This window comes from Lutjanus erythropterus, chromosome 15 (assembly GCF_056507025.1).
Source record: "Lutjanus erythropterus isolate fLutEry1 chromosome 15, fLutEry1.hap2, whole genome shotgun sequence".
In the NCBI taxonomy this organism is placed as follows: domain Eukaryota; kingdom Metazoa; phylum Chordata; class Actinopteri; order Lutjaniformes; family Lutjanidae; genus Lutjanus; species Lutjanus erythropterus.
This window is the reverse complement of record NC_139331.1, coordinates 8,858,849-8,882,883: the sequence shown is the minus strand read 5'-3', so window position 1 is coordinate 8,882,883 and position 24,035 is coordinate 8,858,849. Positions and strand designations below refer to the sequence as shown.

The following is a 24,035-nucleotide window of genomic DNA, read 5'->3' as shown; positions in this document are numbered from 1 at the left end:
CAAAAGACAAAACAGAACCAAAACAGAAAAAAAAAACAAAAAAAAAAAAAAACAGAAAAAGAAAATATAGATAGATTAAAATTTACAACAAAGAAACTCAAATTATCTGAGATTCAAGCAACAAATTTAAAAGGAAAAAAGAAAATCAGTGTGTAGGATCTACATGGCTTCTCTTTGCAGCTTTGGATAAACCTCATTAAACCACTAACGCTGCCACTTGTGGTTTAGCAATGAAGAAATACTTGAGGATCAATTCATTCCATGATCTGATTATTGTTATTATTGTTTTCTACCACAAAGTCCATTTGATCTGCCTGTGTATGTAACCAAGATCCTTGTATCTGTCCAATGTGTTGACTTTCCTGATGCACTGATCAACTCATCCAAACACGTATATCATACACCACACACCCACACTTTTTTTTTTTTTTTTAAACCTACAATGGTCCTAATGTTGCACAAATCACCTAAACGCAGTAAAAGATATTAAAGATCAAAATCATTCAGGTGTTTGTTTACAGCAGAGCAGAATCAGCAGGTTCTGACAGATTTCACATTTGGTTTTGTAGAACAATAAGTGATATTTGGAAGCTTTTTTCTCCATTTTCACTTTTAGGAAAACATCTTCATCTCTCTAAGGAGCCTGTGCACTAACTCACCGGTGACATTTCAGTGGGGTGGAAGTTAGTATCAACAGGTTACCTTGGTTACAGTAGGTTTCCTTTAACATACAGTCAAGGGTTCACAGGGCGATTGCTCTGATGTTCTGCAGCTCAATCCCATCCTCATTCTCAGGTGGAGTGTCAGGCTGTACAGGCTCCGGCTCAGGTTCAGGATCAGGCTTGTCCTCTGCAAACTTTTTCACCTTAGTGTCTTTGAGCATCTGCCAGATGAGCCGCTCATAAAACCACTCCAGATCCTGAGGGTCCTCGGGCCACGTTAGGTACTCTCTCCTCTGGACAAAAGCCCTGATGGCCTTGCACTTCATCAGCTGGTAGTGAGCCAGCTTCAGTTGTGTTGCGTTACAATGAAGATACAGGTTAACAGTGAAGGTCAACAAATTACATTTCAGTTCTCTGCCACATGTAAAACAAAGCTGATTGAAATCTGACATCTACTGGTGAAAAGCGGGTACTGAACTTCACGTTATCCACTGATGCTTGGTGCTTTGAGTCAGTCACCTGCCATCAGAGATGCAGCAGGTTGAAAGTTTGATATTTTTACATCCAGTTTTTTGGTAACAATTGGTTAAAGCAGCTATAATGATTGGACTAATAACTGGACTTAAATATGTCAGGTAGCTAGAAACAAGGCTCCAAGTCAGTGCTGTCAAATTTAAATCTCAAGATGTTATTATAATGAAAAAAAGAGAAATAATTCCAGGTAGCTTTTAATGTTGGATTATTTTTATCAGGGTGAAAAATACCACATAATTAATGTATCTGCTGCCGCTGAAGACAGAAAGAAATCTCAATTTATTGTATTATGTATTTGTATGCTGAAGTTTTTATAGGTGTTTCTATAGGCTTTGTGTAGCAGAGTGGTTCTACAAGCAAGTCAGTGTATCATTAGGTGGTTTCAAAGAGTTAAAAGTTCTATAAATGCATCGTGAGAACAATACAGCATGTATTGATATTAGAAAATGCACTTTGTAACTTGTACTTTTGAATACTTAAAGGCATGTACTCTAGTACTTTAACTCAAGTAAAATTTTAAGTGAGCAACTGTCACTCGTAGTTGAGTAAGATTTGACCAGGAGTATCTTTACTTTGACTCAAGTACTGGGGTTGAGTACTTTGTCCACCACTGTCTACCCCCACATAGAAATATTACATTTCTAATATGACTTTTAGCAGAGAATAGTTGTGAAGAAAGTGATTCAGCAGCCTCACCTTCCCTACCACCAGCAAAATCAGGACGTTTGTCAGCTCCTCCAGCATCCGGCCCTGCGCCAAAGTGAACGCCTCCAAGCACCAACCATCTAGAAAGATGCATGACCCAGTTAGATTTTTTAAAATCTTTTTTTTCCTTTTTAATTTTTTCGATTTATTTTTTGAGTCAGAAAAGGGTTTAAAAAAAAAGATGAGAGAGTAACTGTTAACACATGCCTCTTGTTAACATTTATTAAAGGTTTACATGTTAATGCACAATGGTTTTGCTGTGCACTTCATATACGTTAACATTTTTTTGAACCATATATTAGTTAGTGCCCTAATTAAAATAAATACATGTTAACAAGAGACATTTGTTAATGTTACTTAATGCTTACTATAACATTAATTACAGTATTAACTAATGTTAGTAGCTGGATTCATACCATGAACACCATTAGTGAATGATTACTAGACACATAAGCTCACTATTTATTAACTGTTAGTTAAAGCTTATTATTGCATGAACTAATGTTAATTGACTGACTGTTATGGTAAAGTGTTACTGGATCATGTTTTTGTAAGGAACTGTTCAATATTTTGAGAAACGCTCTTGTTCACTTTCTTGCTAAGAGAGATATCACAAAAACACCTCAACCCTCATATCTGCTTGTTGAATGAGAATCTCCATCTTGCTGGTTAGCTTAGCTTACCACAAGGACAAGAAAAACAGCTAGCTTGGCTTTGTCCAAAGGTAAAATAATCGGACTACCAGCACCTCCAGCGTTCACTAATTAACATCCTTTCTCAAGTTTTCAAAACAGCGTAGCCTTCCAACTGTTTGGATGGATCAAAGCCAGAAAAACTGTACCTTTAAGGAACTCCTTGGAGACGATGCACAGAGTCTTCCTGCTGCCCCAGATGGCATCTCTGATGTTGGACAGATGGTCCTCACCTGGCAGGAAGTCTCTGGCCTCAAAACAACAGCGGAAGATGTTCTCCTCTGAAAACTGGTTATCAAGTTTGTTCAGCAGAGAAGCCTCCACCCACCTGTAGTCACTGTCGCTGAAGCAGAGGTAGGCATCGTACTGCACCTCATCCACAGGAATTGTCGGTTTTGGACCCTCTAGAACCCTACCAACAATCTTTTTGTAGATGATGAAAATTTGCCCTCGGAGACGGCCATAGACGATACCACTGAAGATAACCGTGATGATGGAAAGAGCAGAGAATATGAAGACAGCAAACTTAAGACCCTCGACGGCCTTTTCGTCATCTTGCTCACACGGCTCAATGATTGTGGAGTAACTCAGCAGAGTATGGTTACGGAAAGCAGCTGGAAATTCACACCTGTACTCCTCGATTGAGCTCAGGAAGGTTACATTCGTCATGTTCAGCCACTTCAGAAAGCTCTCCAGGTGGCAATCGCAGTGGAACCGATTTGCTTCAAAGCTGAGGACAAGGACAGACCGAAAAGTTGTAGGATCTGGGGAGGCTAGGAAGTTGCTTGTGAGGTAGAGTCTTAGCAGGCTGGCCGGAAAGACATCTGTCTGTAGATAGGTCAAGTGGTTAAACGAGAGGTCGATCTCTATGACTGATTTGAGACCACTGAAAATTCCTTGTGGGAGAGTGGTGAGTGAGTTGAAGGTTAAATTTAGACCGAGCAGATTCTCAAGATGATCAAACAGGTCGAGGCACTGCCTCTGCGACCACATCATCTGCAGGAAACTGTCATGAAGATCCAGCACTTTCAAACTATTCCAACTATTGTTGCCATATACTGAAACTTTTGAATGTGGGCACCATTTGATGATATTGCCACCATAGAAGAAATTCTGGAGAAGAGGGAAATCAGATAAAATGATGTAAACATCCTCCAAGCTGTTTAATCTGTTGTCTGTAACATCCACATGGATACTGTTCATGCCCAAGACATCGATATTGTATAGTGATTTCAACTTATTGTCGGCCAACAGAAGAAACTGTAAGTTTGGTAACGATGTAGGAAAACCCAGGTCTCGCAGCGAGTTTCCTGTCAAATCTAATACTTCTAATAAAGGAAGATCTTGGAATGCCTTGTCTCCTAAAACACCAATGTAGTTATAAGACAAATTCAACCCCCTAAGGTTTGTGAGATTGGTGAAGGTGTAATCACGTATTTCTCCCAGGAGGTTGGATGACAGGTCGAGAATTCGTAAATGTCCTTGAAGACCATTGAAGGCATTTCTCTCAATCTGATTGACACTGTTTTTGGAAATGTCAATAACTCTCACATTTTTCAGTGAACTAAAAACAGCCATCTTTAAAGCAAATATTCTATTTTTAGACAGATCAAAAATTTTAACTGAACTGTTCATGAGACCTTCAAATGTGTTTTCATCTGGATCGGCTAAGTTGTCATGTGAAAAGCCTTTGCCGAGGTGTCCAGAGAATATAAGATGATGAATTTCAGTCCCCTCTATTGATTTGAAAAATCGAGATAAATTCTTCATGCAGATCCCATTACTGGACAAGTCAAGGACTTTAAAGGCCATCCCTCTGAAAGGGTTCCCGCAGCTTTCCCAGTCAAAATCTCCGCAATACGTCTTGTATAAGCGATTGGAGTTCAAGCCCAGGTAGCTGAAGATTTTCCCTCGGAAACCAGCCAGATCCTCTTCGCATAATCGTTCAATCCAATTCAATGTGAGGTTTAGCTGTGTCAACATAGTGAGTCTTGAAAAGAATGGTCCAGGCCGGAGTCTCACTATGTGGTTAAAGGAAAGATCAAGCTTTTCTAAGGACCAAAGTGGCTCCAGATATCTTTCTGCCAGTATGGACTCTGTCAAACTGCAATAATCCAAAAAGAGGTGCTGTAAATTGTACAGTCCTGCAAATGACCTTAACTCCAGCTGAAGGCCTTTATTGGATCCTAGGACCAACTCTTTCATTTTTCTCTGCCTGAGGAAAGAGTTCTTCCTTATGACAAGTGGCACGTTCTGACTGCCAAGATCCAATTTTATTAACTGGTCATAAGCTCTGAGCGAGCTGCTGTTGATCTCACTGATGTAGTTCATCGCCAGGAAGAGGTGGGTGATGTTGGGAGGCAGAAGAGGAACCCACTCATGGTGCTGTGAGCTGCATTTAGCTTTAAGGCCGTTCAAAGTACATGATGGGTAGCATGAGGATACCTGCAGGTGGGAAGGTTACATTACCTCTGTAAATTGAAAAATAACTGAATTCTACAATTAAAGGGATATTTCTGTTTTTTCTGGGGAAGTAATTTTTTTCTTGCCTCTGAATATCTTGTTTTATTTATTAGCAAGTATCAAATAACAACAAAGACTAAACTTAACTGTCATGTTTGATCTGGGGCTGCAACGTCTAAAAATGTCAGGAAATAGTGAAAAATGTCTTTAAATGTCTTGTTTTGTCTAAAATCCAAAGATAGTTAGATTAGTAAAATAATCTCCATATTTGAGAGGCTGAAAACAGCATGTTCTGCCATTTTTGCATGAAAAATTACTTTAGTGATCAATCCATTATCAAAATATTTTAACAGTTTTACTTTTTTTTTTTAAATCTTAGCACATGGCAATTTACTTGCCCTAGGCAAAAGTCTTATTGTTGAGTCCCAAGTAGATGGTGGTGGGCACGCCTCATCTACTGGGGGAAGCAGCAGGAGTACCAGTGTAGGAAGCTAAGCAATGAACTGCTGAGGGCAGGGTCAGCAACAAAGCAAACAAAAACAAAAAAACAAAAAAAAAACAATATCAGTTTAAGTGTACGCTATATTAAGAATATTTAAGAATATTTAGCCATATTTATTTAGCCATCAGACAGCCTTTTCCAACGGGAAACATCAAAGTCACACCATAATACAAACAAACCAACAAACTGAGTCTGGTTTAGAGAGAGTGATATTTGGTTTATATAATGGTGGTTTATGTAATGATGATTTATAAAATGGCAGTTTCATTCTGAAAACATAGTGTACACTTTAAATTTTATTGATTTATTAAGGAGCTTTTTAGGTGGCTAAATCATGTGCCACTGCTGACCTTATCCATAGCAATATCTCGCTTAGCTTCCTACACTGCTTCCCCAAATTAGGCGCGTGCCGACCAGCATAGGTAATACACTGACTATGAATAAGCACTTCATATTACCACACTAAATAATCCAAACTATCCCCTTAAAGGAATCGTTGAGAATTAGATGAGTAGATTGACACCACTCTCACGTCTGTACCATAAATACAAATAGCTTAGCTTAGCATGAAGACTCAAAAAACAGCATTGTTTTACTGGAGAACAACACAGTACAACTGATCAGTTTTGAGCCTCATGTTATTCACATACCTGCAGGTTTAAACCGATGAAAACCAACTGAAGAGCCAGCGTCCACATACTGTCCTCACCCTTAACAAGACGTCCAAAGAGAAAGTCAAAAGTCAGCAAAGCTTAAGGGAGCTCACCAGTGCAAATATTAGTGAGGGCAGCTAGCAAAGTCAGCTGTTTGCTTTAGCAGGTTCATGGTTCACTGGAGCAGATTCAGTGTCACATCACTCGGTGCACAACCATTCATACCTGATATGAGCTTTGACAATAAAGCTCCGTTCAGATAGTTAACATGTTTGCCATGACCTAACACCTAGAATGCGTCATATAGTAATGTTAATTATTGCTTCTGCACCTGTCATACTAGATCCAATTATTTTTTTTATAGTGTTTGAGCCTGTACAATGTTAGAGGCTTTTGTTTTGTAACCCTACAAACAGTTGAAGGTTTACTTCAATTTCTTGTGACATTCAGTCCTAAATTATTTGACTATTTAAGTAAACAGACAAAAAAATATTTATTTCCCATCTAACACTGCACTGCGTTTTTGTTTTTTTTTTGGAATAAAATTCATACTAGGAGCTGAATGAGAAGATATCTTAGACTGCTGTATCAACTTTGACTTCTCTTTTTGAATCCCACAAATTTATGGAACAGCTTAAACTGCTGCTGTACTTTTTTCATAATTACATTTGGTTGATTAGCAACCCTACTCCTGCGTCCATGTAATTCACCCACTCTGTTATGAACGGTTTCATGCAGGGGCTTTTTTCTTGATACTGAACTGCACCTGTTTTGTTGCTAGCTTGCACGGTGGTGGTAACGTTACAGGTCAGCTGAGGTGGACGCCACGCACACTTCCTTCTGCCTGGTGATACAGTTGGCAGGTGTAGTTTGATATAAAGAAAATAGTTCCTTCATGAAACTGCCCACAACAAGGTCTGTGGGTTATCTTGAATAACTGTGTCATACCTAAGGTCTGAAAAGACACACTGCCGTTGCGTTTTTTCAATGTATTTTTTTGGCGCTTTGGGGGTGAGCTTTTGCTTTAATAACCTACACTTAGGCAATAGCTATTTGCCAAACTTCCCTTGCTAGCATCTGTTGCTAATTCTAGGAACCATCCATCCATCCATTTTCTGTAACCACTTATTCCTGAAGGGTCGTGGGGGGCTGGAGTCCATCCCAGCTGACATTGGGCGAGAGGCGGGGTTCACCCTGGACAAGTCATCAGTTCATTGCAGAGCTGACACACAGACAGACAACCACTCACACTCACATTCACACCTACGGGCAATTTTAGAGTCACCAATTGTGCCTTGGACTGTGGGAGGAAGCCGGAGAACCCGGAGAGAACCCACGCAGACACGGGGAGAACATGCAAACTCCACAAAGAAAGGCCCTGCCCCAGCCAGCTGGGGGATTCAAACTCAGGACCTTCTTGCTGTGAGGTTTACTGAGTGCTAACCACTGAACCACCGTGCCGCCCAATTCTAGGAACCATAATTTGATACAAAAACTTGTTTTTTAATTAAGCTAACATGCTTTTTTTTTTTTTTTTTTTTAAACATATTTAGTAGGCACAAAAACAACGTAGATTTAGGGCCAAAACTAACCATTATTTTCACAGTTGATAAATTTGTCATTTATTTTCTCAATTAATTGATTAATAGTTGTTTATCTATTTGTCTATAAAATGTCTATAAAATGCCCAAGATGACTTCCTCAAATGTCTTGTTTTGCCCACAGCCAAAAGATATTCAGTTTACTGTTATAAAGGAGTAAAGAAAGCAGAAAATCTTCATATTTAAGAAGCTGAAATCAAAGAATTTTAACTTTTTTTTTTAGTGATTCCTAAGAGATAAATCATGGCAGCTCTAATCTGGATGGATAAACAGCACTACAGGTGCTGGGGTGAACTGTACCTTTACCTGCAACATTATACATTAGTTCCTTATGAATTTCCAATATTTCATTTAACAGCTTTTCTTCATGTAGTCTAAAAAATCTCTGTACTCTATACAGGCGTTTGTTCCTCCTCCAAGTTTCTAACTTTCGTCATGAACTGAACTTCTCCTGCCCACCACCTTCATAACTGAATCTTATTATCTTCACTAGCAGCTGATTCACCTCGACTCCTCTGCAAGCTTTTAAAACACATTACTATGAATCTCCGTCGAGCTCTAACTACTTAACCCCGAGTTTAAACGACAGACTAAAAGGGCGCATTGCACAATGAAGGCTATTTTCAACAGCATTTCTCTGGTTTAGTCGAGTCGCAAATAACAGAGACATGTTTGAACAACAGAAATATTTCCACCGACTTTCAAGAAAGCGTTTGAGGAACCGACATCGTCAGTCATTAATGTTCCTGGCCACACCTATTCTTTGTCATTTAAAACGATAAAGAGGTGAAAATCTTACCTGTGTTTCTGTTGTGAAAGCTGAAAAAAAAAAAAAAACACTTCGACAGTGTTTTGTGCAGAGCTTTGCCACCACTCCCCTCCCTCTGTTTGACTGACTGCTGCTCATAAATATATCTGCTCTGACTCACATAAACAAGCCTAACACCGATTTTCTATCGGCTTCACACGACAAGCCGGACGAATGTTGCAATTTCCCAGATGACCCCACATCCTCTTCCTCTTCCCAAGACAACTTTGTTCACTGTTATCGCCACAGTTGTTGCAGTTGAGCCTCACATCATGCCCTGCTTCATCTGCGGCGACAGCTACCGACTTTTAAAGGGATAGTTCACCCCAAAAATGAAAATTCAGTCATTACCTACTCACCTTTAGGAAGGTCAGGTTTAGTTTTTTAGTCCACAATAAAAGTGGAAAACAGGGTTGCAGAATCTCCCAAACAATGGAAGTGAATGGTGACCATTTCATGTGTTTGAAAACAACAACTGCTCATCGTTCACTTACATTCTGCTCAGATTCTGTTTTCCTGTGAAACTCGCAGCATCTAAACCCTCAGTCAGCATGACGATGAGTAGATAATGACTGAATTTTCACTTTTGAGTGAACTATCCCTTTACTTCATTGGCGGACTCTTAACTTCACCACTGATAGTTACTACCAAATACTACTACTGCCTCACTACCAGTAATATCAGCCTACCTGGTAATCTCCTACAACTAAGTAGTGGTACTGCAAGTACTGCTACTTCTGCTGCTACTATTGCCACTGATAGTAGTACTGCTACTAATTCTAATAAAACTACTATTACTTTCATTACCACTACTACAGCTAGTACTACTGTGGTACTACTACGAATGCTTTCAGAGACTTTGTTTCCTGCATTTCAGTGACTTTTAAAGAATGAAAAATAAGAAAAGAATAAGCATACTGCAACAACATTTTTTATGTTAAATACTTTTAATTTAGCTTTTCCCAGGAACGAATCCAGAATAAGTCACAGTCTGAGTATCATTGGATAATCTGTAATTTATCTCTAATTCAAAAACCAAGTAAACAAAATACTTACTTGCTACAAAATGAAGAATGGAAAAAAAGACGGTGTCAGAATCAAAAAACAAAAAAACAATGGAAACCAGTACATTTTTCATTTTGAAACAAATAACATAATTTTTTTTTTTGTTTTCAAATCAGAAATGAGTTATGGATTATCCAATGGCACCTAGATGTCATCTTAACATAACTTGCATTAATCTCTTTCTTCCCTGCTCTTAAAAGACACTGACAGCAGAGTTGACGAACTGTATGCCGCTCTCCCTTAAAACTTTACTCAATCTTTCTGTATTGTTGTCCGGGTGGAAACGGTAGACTTCTGAAGTTGGTCTTACACTGACTGTGCAGTACCAGAAACAGGTTGTGATAATGAAAAGGAAAAAAACATTGTGAAAATTTGTCATAAACCTGGAGAAATAAGGAGAACAGAAATAAAAAGTACGAATAGAGGGACAGAAGAGTAGAGATGCTCAGATACAATTTTTTCATTCCTGATACTGATTCCAAGACCTAATCTTTTTCATATCAACCAAGTACTGATCTGATACCAGTGTAAAAAAAACCTCTTTAACCACTGTATACTCCTAACACTGTATGGAGGTGATATGGTTGACTTTTTAAAACATGAACAAATTCATAGAATAAATGCAGTCGACCATGATTTTTCTACCCTTTAAAACAGGTATGCAGGATGCTGCTGGGAAGTAAGAGGGTCCATTTTGCGGGGGGTTAATAAACTATGAGGTATTTGATCAGAACATAGATTCTAATACTCATTCATACCAACACCAGCATTGTAGGCCGTATCAGAAGCATCTTCCGATACTGGTATCATTATCACAACAGTCATCCTGGCCCTAATATCAATAATAGGACAGAGAATATGAGAAGAGGAAGGATTGTCTATTTTGCATCTCAAGAATAAAGTCGAGATGGTATTTCAAGTTTGAGCAGCATTTCCACTTTACTGTCAAAATGCACAAAAATAAAACAAAGTAAATGAATTAATCAGAGATGGTTTTTTCCTCTGTTTTTTTTTTTTTCTCATTTTACTTTTTACTTAATTTTTCTCCCTTCTCTCATTTTCCCCCCTTATGCCTGGTTTTGAAACTCTTCCATAACTTTAGGACTGTACTAAAGTAAACACACTTTGTTATATACCACCGCTACGATAAGCAGTAGAAGTGGTCATGGTAGTAGTAGTAGTATAGTAGTAGTCCAACTATTACCACTACTACTACTACTGTAAAAGGTGCTACAACTATGGCTTCTGCTATTACTACAACCACTAATGGCTACTAGTACTATTTAGTAGTATTACTGCTAGAGATGTTCTGAGACCACTTTTTCTTTTCCTGCTCCTATACCTGAACTTTGTGTACAAATAAAGGTGGAGCATCAGTGACACAGAATATGATTTTGACTTCATACTGGAAGTACAGGATGCTACTGGAAAATATCAGGGGGTAATAAATTACGTCGTATTGGATCGGTGCATAGACTTACATATTCACAGATACAGATGCCAATGTTTTAGGCAGCATCGAAGGCCAGTATCAGAACAACCCTAACTGCTGCTACTGCAATACTACTACTACTGTAACAACTACTACTGGTACTACCACATACATTATCACTACTACTACCGTTTCTATTACTAGTAGTGGTACTGCTTCCATTATATTAAGTAGTAATGGAGTATTACAAACAGGCATAATTTAGCTGTTTTCCTTATTAAATGTATATATATTATATTATATATATGTATATATATATATATATATATATATATATATGTATAGTTTTCCTCATAAATATTCCTCAAGTCAGTGGTTCCCAACCGTTTTTCCTAGGAACCACCCCTACTTCAATCTATGAAAAGTTGAGCCCCCGCTATGCATATGCAAAAGAATAAGTGATTATTTCCAAGCTTTAACATTGAGTTAGAATTGTTTCCATTTGTTCAGCCTTTATCTTTGGTAAATTACTCTTTTCTAACTTTATTTCTTTTAACAACCAAACTAATTAGTGATCATGAACTAAGTAGTTTATTCATTTTTGACTGAGAATAAAAAACATGTTCTCTTTCTACACTGACTTTTGTATAAATTGTTATTGGATTAACGTGCCAATCTAATTTTTGCAACTTCATAGCAGACAAAGCCTCGTGGACCCCTTGCGATCTTTGGTGCCACCCTCAGGGGAGGCCCGGACCCCAGGTTGGGAACCAATACCTGAAGTTACACTCCCCTTTCTGTTCTGTTTCTGTCTTCGTTATGTCATCATTTAGTATCAGCTTTACATGATGTTATCTGGGTTTATGTGAGCTGGATGAACAGTGTGTGTGGAAGCCATTAGTTTAATAGGGTGCATAATAGTCAGTGTTTGGTAGTAATGGATTACATGTAATAAAGATTAGGTAATCAGATTATCAAAAATAAGTAAGTATAAGCAGCCCAGAATACATTTGAAAAATGTAATGTAATTAGATTATATACATTGTCAATGATTACTTGATTACATTTTTGAGTATGTCTTTAGAATGACAAAACTTTTTCATGATAATTAATGCTCTATTAACTTAGGAAAAGTACATCATTTCTTTTCTTAGGCAAGTGATCCACAAAAACAACCCCATTCAAAAGTGTATTTTGTTTGTATTGAAAATGTTTTGATTTGTTTAAAAAGACAAAATAGAATATTTGTGGAACTCAAATATTTGTGACTGGGTCCACTTTTTTGGTACAAGGTGAAATATTTTCAATGAGCGATTCTGAAATAATTCAGAAGCATTCAGATCAGATTCTATTTTTTTTTCCAATGGATTACTAATTATTAACTTATTTCTAATAACTGCATTTCAAGTGATCTTATCCAACCATTACTACAGCAGGGAAGTGTGCACATGTAACATTGTTTCCTCCAAATAAACTGAAGTTATGAAACAAATTTTGCAGTTCCGTCTTTTCATGGATGACCTGACCTGCAACTCACCAAGTTGTCCACATGGTGGGGCAGTCAGCCTGTGTCAAAGGCAAGAATGACTGCGAGAACTATCAGAAGAAAAAACAGACATATCCTTCATTCACATTTTTATAATTTAATGATGTTACAGCACAAACTTTTTTTCTTTTCTTTACAAAAAAAGTTCATTGTCATTGTTTTATTACATTGCATCTATTGTATGTGAGTTGAATGGTAGATAAAAACCGGTCCTCCAAGGCAGTGAATGTCCGTCCTCAGGGAAAAATGTAATATTTGCACAATATTTCGGCTGTTGTGTGAGTTTATTTCCTATGGCATCACCACATTTCTGTCTTTATTGTTTTTCTTGTGAAATCTACATCCTTCAGAACCTGTCCAAAACTGTCTCTGCAGATGTGTTTTCGAGGCTTGACCTGTACATTCACATGTCGTGCTTTAGCTTCAGTCTCTTTCAGGCTGTTCTGTGCTTTCTAAGTGTCACTGCTCACAGCATGTAAACCGTGCGCTTCGTCCTCCCGAGCTTTGAGCGCGCTGGCGCTCTCCATCTTCCCTCTGCCGCTGAGGATGTGATGAGCCAGAAACACCACCAACACGATGAAGAAGACGGTGCACACTATGATCCCCACCAGACCCCCCACTGTCACGCCCGAGGGCTGCTTGGTTGGCTCTGGATGCGGCACAGCAGATGATGCTGTTGTGAAGATACTCGGAATGGTGGCCGGCACTCCGGAGCCCTCCGACCCTCCATCAAGGTCTGTATCATCGTCGTTTTTTACGCACTTGTACTTGCCAACTAATGTGTAACCTCGAGAGCACGAACACACGTAGCCGCCGAATGCATTTTCACAATTTTGATCACAATAAAGGAAGGCGCACTCGTCTATGTCAATACAAACAGTGCCGCCTGCCCTCTCCTCTGCTATGTACCCTTCTGGGCAGTAGCACTGGTACTTGTCGTTGGGGTCACACTCAGCGTTGCATTCCTCCTTCCCACAGTGCAGTTTGCACTTGCTGGGTGTTTCTGAGTCCACTATAAATCCATCATAACAGGAGCACTGGTAGCTGCCGGGGGTGTTGATGCACTTGTGCTCACAGGGCGCAGACACGCACTCGTCCACGTCAACGCACAGGCCCCTGGTTTAAATAAAGACAAAAGCATAGTAGTTCAGTCATTTTTAGCATACTGGCAGTCAGACTAATCATTAGTATGCTTTAAGTGAGTTACTGATTAGTTAACTTAAAGTTGAGGACCTATAATCTTGTACCAAGTATATTTTAGTTGGAATTAAATTGTAGAAAGTTTACTTAGTACACTTAAAATATATGGCTGAGTATATATACAGACTTTATAAGTTAAATTAAAGTTTAGCTCATTTGTGCTACTGTTTCAAAGTACACTGAAGTACAGCTAAACTTGTATTAAAGCACACTTTTTGCAAGCATACTTAAATACTCTTCCAATAAAGTGAAATTAAAGTCCACTTTCATACAGCATGCTAATAATGCATTACAAAGGACTTGAAAATAATTATATTTTAGTACTATAAGTATTTGCAGCACTTTTTGAAGATACAGTAATGTACAATTTACAGTGTACTTATAATAAAGTACACTTATTGTAAGTACACTTAAGGACCATTTTAAGTAGTAGAATTAGAATTTTTGGAGCTGATGCTGATAAAAAAAAATCAGGATAACAATATATCAGCCAATAGTCTTAGTTCAGAATATATACATAAACACACATTTTATGAGATATGAGAGATATGCAAGGAAGGCACTAAATTTTACAGTTTAACAATATTCATTATTGTCCAAAATGTTATAATCTATCTGTATTTTTAATAACTATCAATAGCTCTAAATAAAAATAAAAAAAAATACAAAGAGTATATCCTGTAATTAAACCTGAATTAAGAAAAAAATATCAAACATGCATAGAATGCTGTCTATTGCTAACAAACTCCATTTCTCATGTGCATATCGGAAAACATATATGCCGATATAGACCGATACAGCTGTGATTGGCCAATATCAGGCCGCCATTAATTAATAGACAGCCTGACCGATACAGCCATGGACCAATATATTGACTGGTATCTATTATTTATTTTTAGTGTATTGAACTTTAAGTCAGTGACGTACGCTGTTAAAAGTTTTTTACACTTTATGTTAAAAAAAAGGCAGAAACATAAAAAAATATACTTTCTAATACACTTAAGTGTAGTGTTTTTACCCGCCGTTCAGCTTGTATCCATCCTGGCAGACGCACTGAAACCCTCCAACAGTGTTGACGCACTTGAAGTTGTCCCCGGGACACTGCCGCTCGTCCGTGCAGTCGTTGAAGTCCACGCACGACCTGCCGTCCTGCGCCAGCTTGAAGCCGTGGTCGCACATGCACGCGTACGAGTCTCTGTTCTTGTAGCAGGCGTGCGCGCACTTCAGGGCCAGACACGGGTCGTCTACGTCCACCTCGCAGGTGACTTTATTCACGGGGTGGACGCTTTGTCCCGGCGGACAGTAACAGGAGGGGACGTGTTTGGGGTCCACTGCGCATTTGTGCTCGCAGCCACCTTCGTGGATCTCGCAGCTCCAGGGCGCCTGCAGCCACTGCTCTGTGAAGCACACGTATTTGGTCTCAGCTGGCATCCGGATGGCGATGCTTCCAGGAGGCAGAGACAGCAGATCCTCGCCTTTTAACCCCATGGGTGTCCAATACATGACGGTCTCCCCGGCTCCAGCAGTTAGACCACTGCACGGCGCAGTGAAGGTGTACTCGCAGAGGAACCCGGACGCATGTTCGTCGCATGGCTCCTGGACCCATTTAAAGTCGTCTTCTGAGGAAACTGAGATGCAGCGAGGAGAAGAGCAGCTGCTGTCAAAACTTGGCGCCCAGTTCAAGAAGTCGCTCTCGCTATCTTTGGTGTCCCACTGGAAGCCTTTCAGCTCAGCTGCAGCGTCTGGACAGCCGGTCGGGAGATGTAAACCGATCCAGAAACGCCCTGTTAAGTTCCCCAACAAGATATTAAGAATATCCTGGGCAACCGACGAGCGCACTGTCATCAAGTGTCCTCCTGGCTCTCTGCATTGATTCTGCGCCGTTTTGTAATCGCTGGGGTCTTTGAACACAGTGAAACACTGGTTACCGATGCAGTAACCGCTACTCGGCTCCATCCCGCCGGCTCTTCCCATCAGCAGAGTCAACACGACGGCCAACAGTCCCGTTACATTCCTCATGTTTGAACCGTTCTTCATGTTGTGTCCCTTTAAGTTCTTGCGCGTTGCAGCTGCAGTCTATAAGCGTGTTTGTCTGAGAAAATATTTTGCTCGCATTTATAACCCCCCAACTCCATGTTAGTGTCCCGGCGGAGGAAGGAAGTAGCTCTTAACTCAGCCTGCTACGCCGCTCCTTGCCCCTCAACAAACTTTCTCTATGGCACGGCGGGCAGACCACATCCCCAATTACGCACGGTTTTTACGCGCATACGCAGCAGCCGCGCGCACGCAATAGAGGCATCTACTCAACGCCCCCTACTAGGAGTAGCCCCTCCCTACTCCACTTTGCACAAAATGTCACTCCAAAGAAGTCGCTCAGTCTAGTGGACAGACTTTAAATCCAGTTTTCCTTGAAGGCGTATTAAATTTTAACACTTAAGCGATGTAATTATGTAATTATCCCAGTGGTAAGTCATAATATCATAATTAAGAGCTAAAAAAGTCTAAATAAAAATATAATGTTAAATTACGAGTTAAAAAGTATGAATTATGAGTTAAAACTCCTATATGGGATACAAGTTCAAATTATAAGGGAAAAAGTAAGAAAGAGTATTAAAAAAGTCATAATTTTATTGTTTCTTTTGGGAAAATTGGTAAAGAAAGTGTGTGTTGTGCAGAGACTGTTGCCAGCTCTAGAAGAGTAATGAATAGTATGTGATATGGTATAAAGAGACATAACGAAATAGAACAGAATAAAGTTGAAATGCGACATTGAGAATAAAGTTGAAATATCAAGAATTAAGTTTAAATATCAAGCATAAAGCCAAAATGTTGAAAATATACACAAAATGTTTGGGTTTAAATTGAAATACCATGTAAAGAATAACGTCAAAGTGCAATAAAAGTTGAAATGTCGGGAATAAAGTTGAAATGTTGAGAATAAAGTTGAAACATCTGGAAAATACAATCAAAATGTCAAAAAATAAAGTCAACATGATGACAATAAAGTTGAAATATTATGTAAAGAATAAAGTCAAAATGTTGGGAACAAAGTCAGAATGTCAGGAATAAAGAACAGATCAAAGAAAGGATGTCAAGAATAAAGTAAAAATGTTGAGAATTGTTGAAATTTTTGAAATGTCTGGGATAAAGTCAAAATATGTAAGGAATAAAGTCAAAATTTCAGGAATACAGTTGAAGTGTCGAGAATATTGTCAAAATGTTGAAAATAAAATCAAAATGTTGAGAATAAAGTTGAATACCACCTAAAATTTAAATAACATGTAAACAATGAAGTCAAAATGAATAAAGTTGAAATGTCACGCATAAAACCAAAATGTCGAAAGCAAAGACAAAAGGTTTGGAATTAAGTTGAAATACTATTTAAAGAATAAAGTAAAAATGCAATACACGTTGACATGCCAGAAATAAAGTCAAAATGTCAGGAATAAAGCTGAAATGTTTGGAATAAAGTCAAAATGTTGTGAATAAAGTTAAAGTGCCATGTAGAGAATAAAGTTAAAATGTGAATAAAGTTGAAATACCATCTAATAAAGTTGAAATGTTGGGATTAAAGTCGAAATATTAGAAATAAAACTGAAATGTTGGGAATAAAGTTGAAATATTAGGAATAAAGGTGAAATGTGGGGAGTAAAGTCGAAATATCAGGAATAAAGTCAAAATGTCAAATGTAAAGTTGAATTACCATGTAGAGAATAAAGTTGAAATATCAGGAATAAAGTTGAAATGTTTGGAATAAAGTAAAAATGTCAAGAATAAAGTTAAAGTACCATGTAGAGAATAAAGTTAAAATGTGAATAAAGTTGAAATACCATCTAGAGAATTAAGTAAAAATGTCAAGAATAAAGTTGAAATGTTGGGCTTAAAGTCGAAATATTAGAAATAAAATTGAAATGTTGGGAATAAAGTTGAAATATTAGGAATAAAGTTGAAATGTTGGGAATAAAGTTGAAATATCAGGAATAAAGTGAAAATGTCAAATGTAAAGTTGAATTACCATGTAGAGAATAAAGTTGAAATGTCAGGAATAAAGTTTAAATATTGAGAATAAAGTCGAAATGTCCGGAATAAAGTTGAAAATCCATGCAAAGAATGAAGTCAAAATGTGAAGAATAAAGTCAAAATGCTGAGAATAATTACCATACAATGAATAAAGTCGAAATGTCAAGAAAAGAGTTGAAATGTTGAGAATAAAGTTGAAATACTGTGTAGAAAATAAAGTCGAACTGTAAAGAATAAACTGAAATGGTGTTTCAACCTTATTCTCAACATTTCAACTTTATTCTTGAAATGCTAATTTAAAAAAAAACATATCTTCCTCCTCACAATTTTCTTCTTCATACTCCTGCATACACAACAACTTTGTGGTTGGAGTGTAAAGTGAATGAACTGAAGAAAAAAAACCTGGTAAGTGACAGAAACTTGAAAAAACTGAAAACAAAAAACACAATGAAAACTTTATCTCCAACTTTCAGTTGTTTTTTTTTTTAATTTATCACTCAGTGGTGACAAATATGCACTAACAAAAAAAATAATAATAAAAAATAAAACACTGCAACAGGTGAAAGTTTGCATTAAGCCAGTTATTCAGACATGCAGTGACTGGGCGTATGAGAATGACGTGCAAATGTGTGTTCATATACTTTGAACATAGCAGCACAGGTTTACATTCATGTTTAGATAAGTCACAGCATCTGTGGCATCAACAGCGGTCTGTTATACAGTAAAGTTATGAACATTCAAACTCATGTAAATGCCAGTGGTAGCAATGTACAGCCAGCGTAACACCTCAGATCACCTCTGATGCACACAAACCAACAGAAATGTCAACCGTTTTGGTAGTATTTGCAGTATGTGTACAGTATAATGTCCTACAGTGTTGTGTTACCAAAACAAGACACGCAGAGCCATGAGTTAAGGTTCAGATGGAACAGAATGTGGACTTTTTTCCATATTGACCAACAAATATGAATATCTTTAAGTTTCCAAATACACTAAAGATTGGTCACTTTAGAATGTGGGTTTGTCATTCTACACATGTGAAAATAGTCCATAAAAGCTTGACTATGCGCTGGCATGACTTAATATGAATCAGAAACAGTGTAGCGACCAGTTCATCCCATAACAAATAGTGGTCCGCTTCAAAACTAGCTATACAATTGCTGCCTTCAAATAGAACTTGTGAATTTATGTTTGTGACATGGGAAGTCACGAACATAAATGAACTCAGGGCTTTGTGAAAATTTCCACTTACAATGGTGTGAATACCACGAAAGAGGGGCTTTCGTGTGGACTCTTCTTGTGAACACGGTAAACACGACCCCATTTGAGGGCAGCAAACGTATCTGTCTCAAATGTCATAAACCAAAACATTAAACCATGTAAATATTGCATGAGAAAATATCAGTCACAGTGAGTCTTCTTAACTGTGTGACACACAAAAATACAAGCAAATAATGTGCATTCGACTAAAAAAAACACAAACAAACAAAAAAAAAAAACATTCATGGCTAGCTCCAATACAATTTTCCCCATTCCGGTAACAAATCCGATACCGATTTTGAAACCTGATGTTCACGTAACAGTCAATACAAAGTAGCCTACTGGTCCAATACAAGTGAGTAAAAAAAATGTATTATTATTTTTTTTAACAGCTGTATACTAACAATGTATAGATGTGATATAATTCAACAATCACTGTGGTATGGTCTGGCTCAGGTTAAAAAAAAAAAAAACTTATATGGGACACTACTGGAAAGTAGCGGGGTCCTGTTTCAGTGCTAATAAATTACGTGACATCAGCTCACAGCATAGAGTCTATTGGAGGCATTTCTGATGACGGTATCGGAACACCCCTATTCAGAACATCAATGCTAAAAAATTACAGTGTTATTTTACCAAAAGGTTAAAAAACATACAGTTTTAGCTTAGGTAGTTCAGAGATACAGTGTGTATTACAACAAATATGTGGAATGTTAAATTTCATGTGGTCTTTGTTGAGCAAAGAGCGGGCACATTTTGTTACGTCTGTCACAGCGTGAATACAGCGTTATTAGACAGAAACACTGAAATCAAACATAAAACTGGCTCTGTCATGACAGAAATTTAACTCAAATGACGCTGACAAAAAGAAATATTGCTGGATTTGTCACCCAAGTGATCATTAGAGCTGCAGCGATTAGTCAGTGTAAAGAATATAAATTACTACCTGTTGTGATTATCAATTAATTACCTCAGAGTCATTTTTCAAGCAAAATTTGCTGGTTTCGTTGCTTAGTTGAAAGGATTTTTTAGGTTTTGGACTCTTGGTTGGCCAAAAGAAGCAATCTGAAAAAGTCAATTTGGGCTTGTCACTTTTTGTAATTTTATAGACTGAACAATTAATTGTGAAAATAAATGCCAGACGATGGAAATAACTGTTAATAATTGTAAATTTTTAGTACCATTACTGCTAGACTTTTTTCAGTGTAACAGCATCTTTTAATGTATATAACTCCAGAAATTGGCCTAATTGAGAAGGAAAACAAGTTTTCTATGTCTGCAGCAAGGTCGATAACTGTAAGGCACAAAATCAACATTTCCATATAAATCTATGATGTATTCAGAAAGGATTAAAGGGACAGTTCACCCCAAAAATAATAAAAAAAGAAATTTCTTTGCTCTGGCCTGTAGTGCTAACTAGTTGGCACGTGGCTTGAGGCACTCAAAGCGTCAAAAAATACATTTGAAAAACTGAACTGCGAGTTTCTACAGCAGAAGTAATTCCGGTAGATTCTATCATAGAAAAATACCCCAAAATTCTTGTATGAAAGTGTCCAAAACAAGGTCTGTGGATTATCTTGAGTAACCAGGTCATGATTTCTGGAAAGAGAGATTGCAGTTGAGTTTTTCAAATATATTTTGGAGATTTAAGAACTACAAACCGAGTGCCATCTAATTCTGGTTTATTTCAAAACAGGCAGACAGCTCTATGGCTGGTATCTCCAGGACTCGGCAACCCAAACCAAAACTATCGAGATGGATGAATAGCACTACAGGTAAGAGATAAAATACATATTTTTGATTTTGGTTTGAACTGTCTCTTCAAATCCTATATCTTCATTTTATGAACATTCACTACTATAATGTTTGCTATGACTACAGTGTGTGTTGGCTTGCAGCTTTAAAAGATGTTTCCCATAAACACTTAAAAGTAACTGAAAAAGTCCCATGTTGTACATTTGACATCACCAGGGGCAGAAAACAGCGCAATGTGACATGAGAAGGAGGTCAAAATGTAGCATACTTCCTCTCAGGTGCAATTAAAATATCTGTGAATCGTTTTTAGAAGGCTTGTCAGAGGATAACTTCTTATATGTTTCAGTGGTCACCTGCTGCAGGTAGAAAATATCAATACTTTGATGTTTGAGGGAGGAGAGCTCAAACTTGCCGCAACGTTTGGCCGTGTTATGGACCAGGCAGAACAGCAGTACCATGCACAGCATCAGGAACATGGTGATGCCCAGGACACTGCCCGTCTTGATGTAAGAGGGCACTGTGGCTGGGCGGACGCCAGCCGGAGTGGGGTTTGGAGGAGTCATGCCCGATCCAGTCTTGTCCTCTATGCACTTGTTCTTGTTGATCAGCGTGAACCCCTTGTGACATGAACATCTGTAGTCACCGAATAAATTCTCACACTTGTGATTACATGGGTGTTCAAGCTCACACTCGTCAATGTCGGTGCAGATGGTTGTATTGTTGATGATGTCTTTAATGTAGCCATCGGGGCAGAAACACTGCATCATGTCCACCTTCTTGATGCCAGTGTTTGGGATGCATCTGGCAGGGCAGTCCCTCTCTGCACAGTCCAGATCACACTTGGTTGGATCTGTGGCTGACACATTGTAGCCTGGCCTGCACGAACACTGATAAACCCCTCTGATTTTGTTACACAACATGTGCTCACACTTTTGACAGATGCTAACGTTCACACACACTCCTTCCTCTAAAAGTAAGTTATCTTTACAAGTGCACGTGTAATTGCCCTCGGTGTTGTTACACTCCAGCTGCTCACCTGTGCATGGGGTCCCCTCCTTACACTCATTCACGTCCTCGCAGCTCCTCCCGTCCTGCGCCAGCCTGTAGCCTTTCCTGCACTTGCACACGTGTGCGTCACCCTCCTGTTGGCACTCCTGCGCGCATTTGGCGCACGGATCTGTGGCGCAGGTGATTTTGTTGGGATGGAGGGATTGCCCCGCGGGACAGTCGCAGGTGAGTGTGGTTTCAGAGCTGCAGCTGTGCTCACAGCCGCCTTGAAACACCTCGCAGCTCCACGGGGATTTCATCCAACTGCTGTCGAAACAAATGTGCTTCGACTCCGGATACTCAGCGCCAGGCTTTTCCGCCACAGCGATGGTTCCTTGTGGAAACGTCTCGGACGCTTTCACCTCGAAGCCCATAGCTGGCGCGGTGTAGTTCACCTGTACGTCCCTGCCTGCCTGCAAACCACTGCAGGGCTTCTCGATGGTATACTGGCACAAAAAGCCGTTCAGCTGATCATGGCACGGTTCCCACACCGCCTTGAAGTCCCCGTGTTTCGACACGGAGATGGAGGAGCAGTTTTGGAGACCTGTCGATTTCTTCTCTGTTGTGCCGGTGCCGTGCTGCTCCAGCCAGAAACTGCCGCTCAGCCCGCTGGGTAGAATCTTCCACATCGTCTCTAGTTTTCTCGAGTCGAACACGAATAACTGTCCATATGCGTCCTTGCAGCTTTTCTGTGCGCCGGGAAAGTCCTGGGACTTCTGGAAAAGCGCAAAACACTGATTTCCGACGCAATGTCCGTGCTGAGAGAGGACAGTTTCCCGCAGCCCGCAGAGGAAAACCGTGAAAATCAGAAGTGCGTTTGTTGTAAGAGTCATGGTGTCGACGTTAGAAAAGCTACCGATGGTGATACTCGACGATCCGAAGCTGATACAGCGACTGGAAGCTGAACATAGTCCCCATTTATAAAAGCAGCAAACCGACCAGGCGAGGAAGGAAGTTCCGTTCTGGCCCGTGGTCTAAGCCCCGGTCTGCATTGCTCAACCCCCCCTCGCTGTGCAAAAATGCTTATCGCAAAGAGACTGGCCCATCAAAACACACACACACACACACACACACACACACACACACACACACACACACACACACACACCCCTCCTACACACACACTCAGGAAGAGCGCACACACACGAGCGCACGAGTCCATGAACCTTTTAATAAGAGGAGAATGAACAAAATCCCATAATCCTCCCCCGTGAGGGACTCTTCCCATTCTCAATTTAGATGATATTGCTGTTAAAGACTCATGGGAAGTAGACAAAAAATCCAGCTCTTGGAAAACTTATACACACATATATGCATATATGTTTTTGTATGTCCTTAAGATACAGTTATTAGTCTGCCTAAATTAAACAAACTATTTGGTCTAAAATACTCTGTCACCCTTTGAGATGAAATATTTCAGATTTAAACTTTTAAAGGGACACTTCACCCCCAGATCAAAAATGCATATTTCCCCCCCTGGCCTGTAGTGCTGTTTATCCCTCTAGATAGTTTTGGTAGTGATAGTTGTAGAGATGTCTGCCTTCTCTCAAATATAATGGGACTAGATGGCATAAGTCCTGTGTTGCTCTAGAGTAGTAAAGTACCAATGGTACCAAACAATTGCCCCTTGTTACTCAAGATAATACACAGACCTTGTTGTGAGCAGTTTCATGTAGGAACTATGTTCTTTCTAATAGAAAAAATGTAATTCCTACATAGGTTATGTAGTTCCTATATAAGTTAAGTAGGTTCTAAAAAGTTACAGTAGATTCTGCTGCAGAAAGAAAGTAGTTCCTGCATTAAGCTGCTCACATCTTGAGCAACTGAGTCATGATTTTTGGAAAAAGACAGTCGTTTTGAATTTTTAAAATGTATTTTTTGGTGCTTAGAGCAACAGAGGGCTTGTGTCATTCAGTGCCATTATATTGCAGAGAAGGCATACATCTCTACAGCTTAAATCTACAAAACTGCAACTCACCAAAAATATCAGCAGCAGGGAATGCTGGTGGGGTGTGGCGCTGCAGGATTGGGCACCAGAACCAGAGCTGGGTGACCGGACAGCCTCCGAGATCGGCAGAGGCCATGCTGAT

At 39.1% G+C, this 24,035-nt stretch overlaps 3 protein-coding genes across 4 annotated transcripts; all 3 read right to left on the bottom strand.

Annotated features, from left to right (window-relative positions):
- Positions 1-561: 561 nt before the first annotated feature.
- LOC146314049 (toll-like receptor 5) lies at positions 562-5,255 on the bottom strand. 2 transcript variants are annotated; one of them, XM_084737870.1, is made up of 3 exons: positions 2,743-5,255; positions 1,893-1,981; positions 562-1,006 (listed from the first exon to the last, which is right to left on the bottom strand). In XM_084737870.1, the coding sequence occupies exons 1-3, from the start codon at positions 4,922-4,924 to the stop codon at positions 743-745; spliced, it is 2,535 nt and encodes an 844-aa protein (XP_084593996.1). In that variant the 5' UTR covers positions 4,925-5,255; the 3' UTR covers positions 562-742. The 2 variants fall into 2 exon arrangements, with proteins under 2 accessions (XP_084593996.1, XP_084593997.1); XM_084737871.1 differs by having other exon boundaries at positions 562-1,096; positions 2,743-5,049.
- Positions 5,256-12,744: 7,489 nt separating this feature from the next.
- thbd (thrombomodulin) lies at positions 12,745-16,724 on the bottom strand. The gene is made up of 2 exons (XM_084737872.1): positions 14,882-16,724; positions 12,745-13,779 (listed from the first exon to the last, which is right to left on the bottom strand). Exons 1-2 carry the CDS (start codon positions 15,898-15,900, stop codon positions 13,116-13,118), a joined length of 1,683 nt encoding a protein of 560 aa, XP_084593998.1. The 5' UTR covers positions 15,901-16,724; the 3' UTR covers positions 12,745-13,115.
- A 3,839-nt stretch (positions 16,725-20,563) lies between these two features.
- Positions 20,564-22,901, bottom strand: LOC146314047 (thrombomodulin-like). The gene has a single exon (XM_084737873.1). It carries the CDS (start codon positions 22,776-22,778, stop codon positions 21,183-21,185), a length of 1,596 nt encoding a protein of 531 aa, XP_084593999.1. The 5' UTR covers positions 22,779-22,901; the 3' UTR covers positions 20,564-21,182.
- Positions 22,902-24,035: the final 1,134 nt, after the last annotated feature.

What these genes read in the sequence shown, in the direction of transcription:
- LOC146314049 (XM_084737871.1), bottom strand. Translation starts at nt 4,924, where the DNA reads ATGAACTACATCAGTGAGATCAACAGCAGCTCGCTCAGAGCTTATGAC. An exon ending in CTCCAAGGAGTTCCTTAAAG is followed by an intron (nt 1,982 to 2,742) that starts GTACAGTTTTTC and finishes GCATCTTTCTAG; the next exon opens with ATGGTTGGTGCTTGGAGGCG. An exon ending in TTTTGCTGGTGGTAGGGAAG is followed by an intron (nt 1,097 to 1,892) that starts GTGAGGCTGCTG and finishes GATTTCAATCAG; the next exon opens with CTTTGTTTTACATGTGGCAG.
- thbd (XM_084737872.1), bottom strand. Translation starts at nt 15,900, where the DNA reads ATGAAGAACGGTTCAAACATGAGGAATGTAACGGGACTGTTGGCCGTC. An exon ending in GGATACAAGCTGAACGGCGG is followed by an intron (nt 13,780 to 14,881) that starts GTAAAAACACTA and finishes TATTTAAACCAG; the next exon opens with GGGCCTGTGCGTTGACGTGG.
- LOC146314047 (XM_084737873.1), bottom strand. Translation starts at nt 22,778, where the DNA reads ATGACTCTTACAACAAACGCACTTCTGATTTTCACGGTTTTCCTCTGC.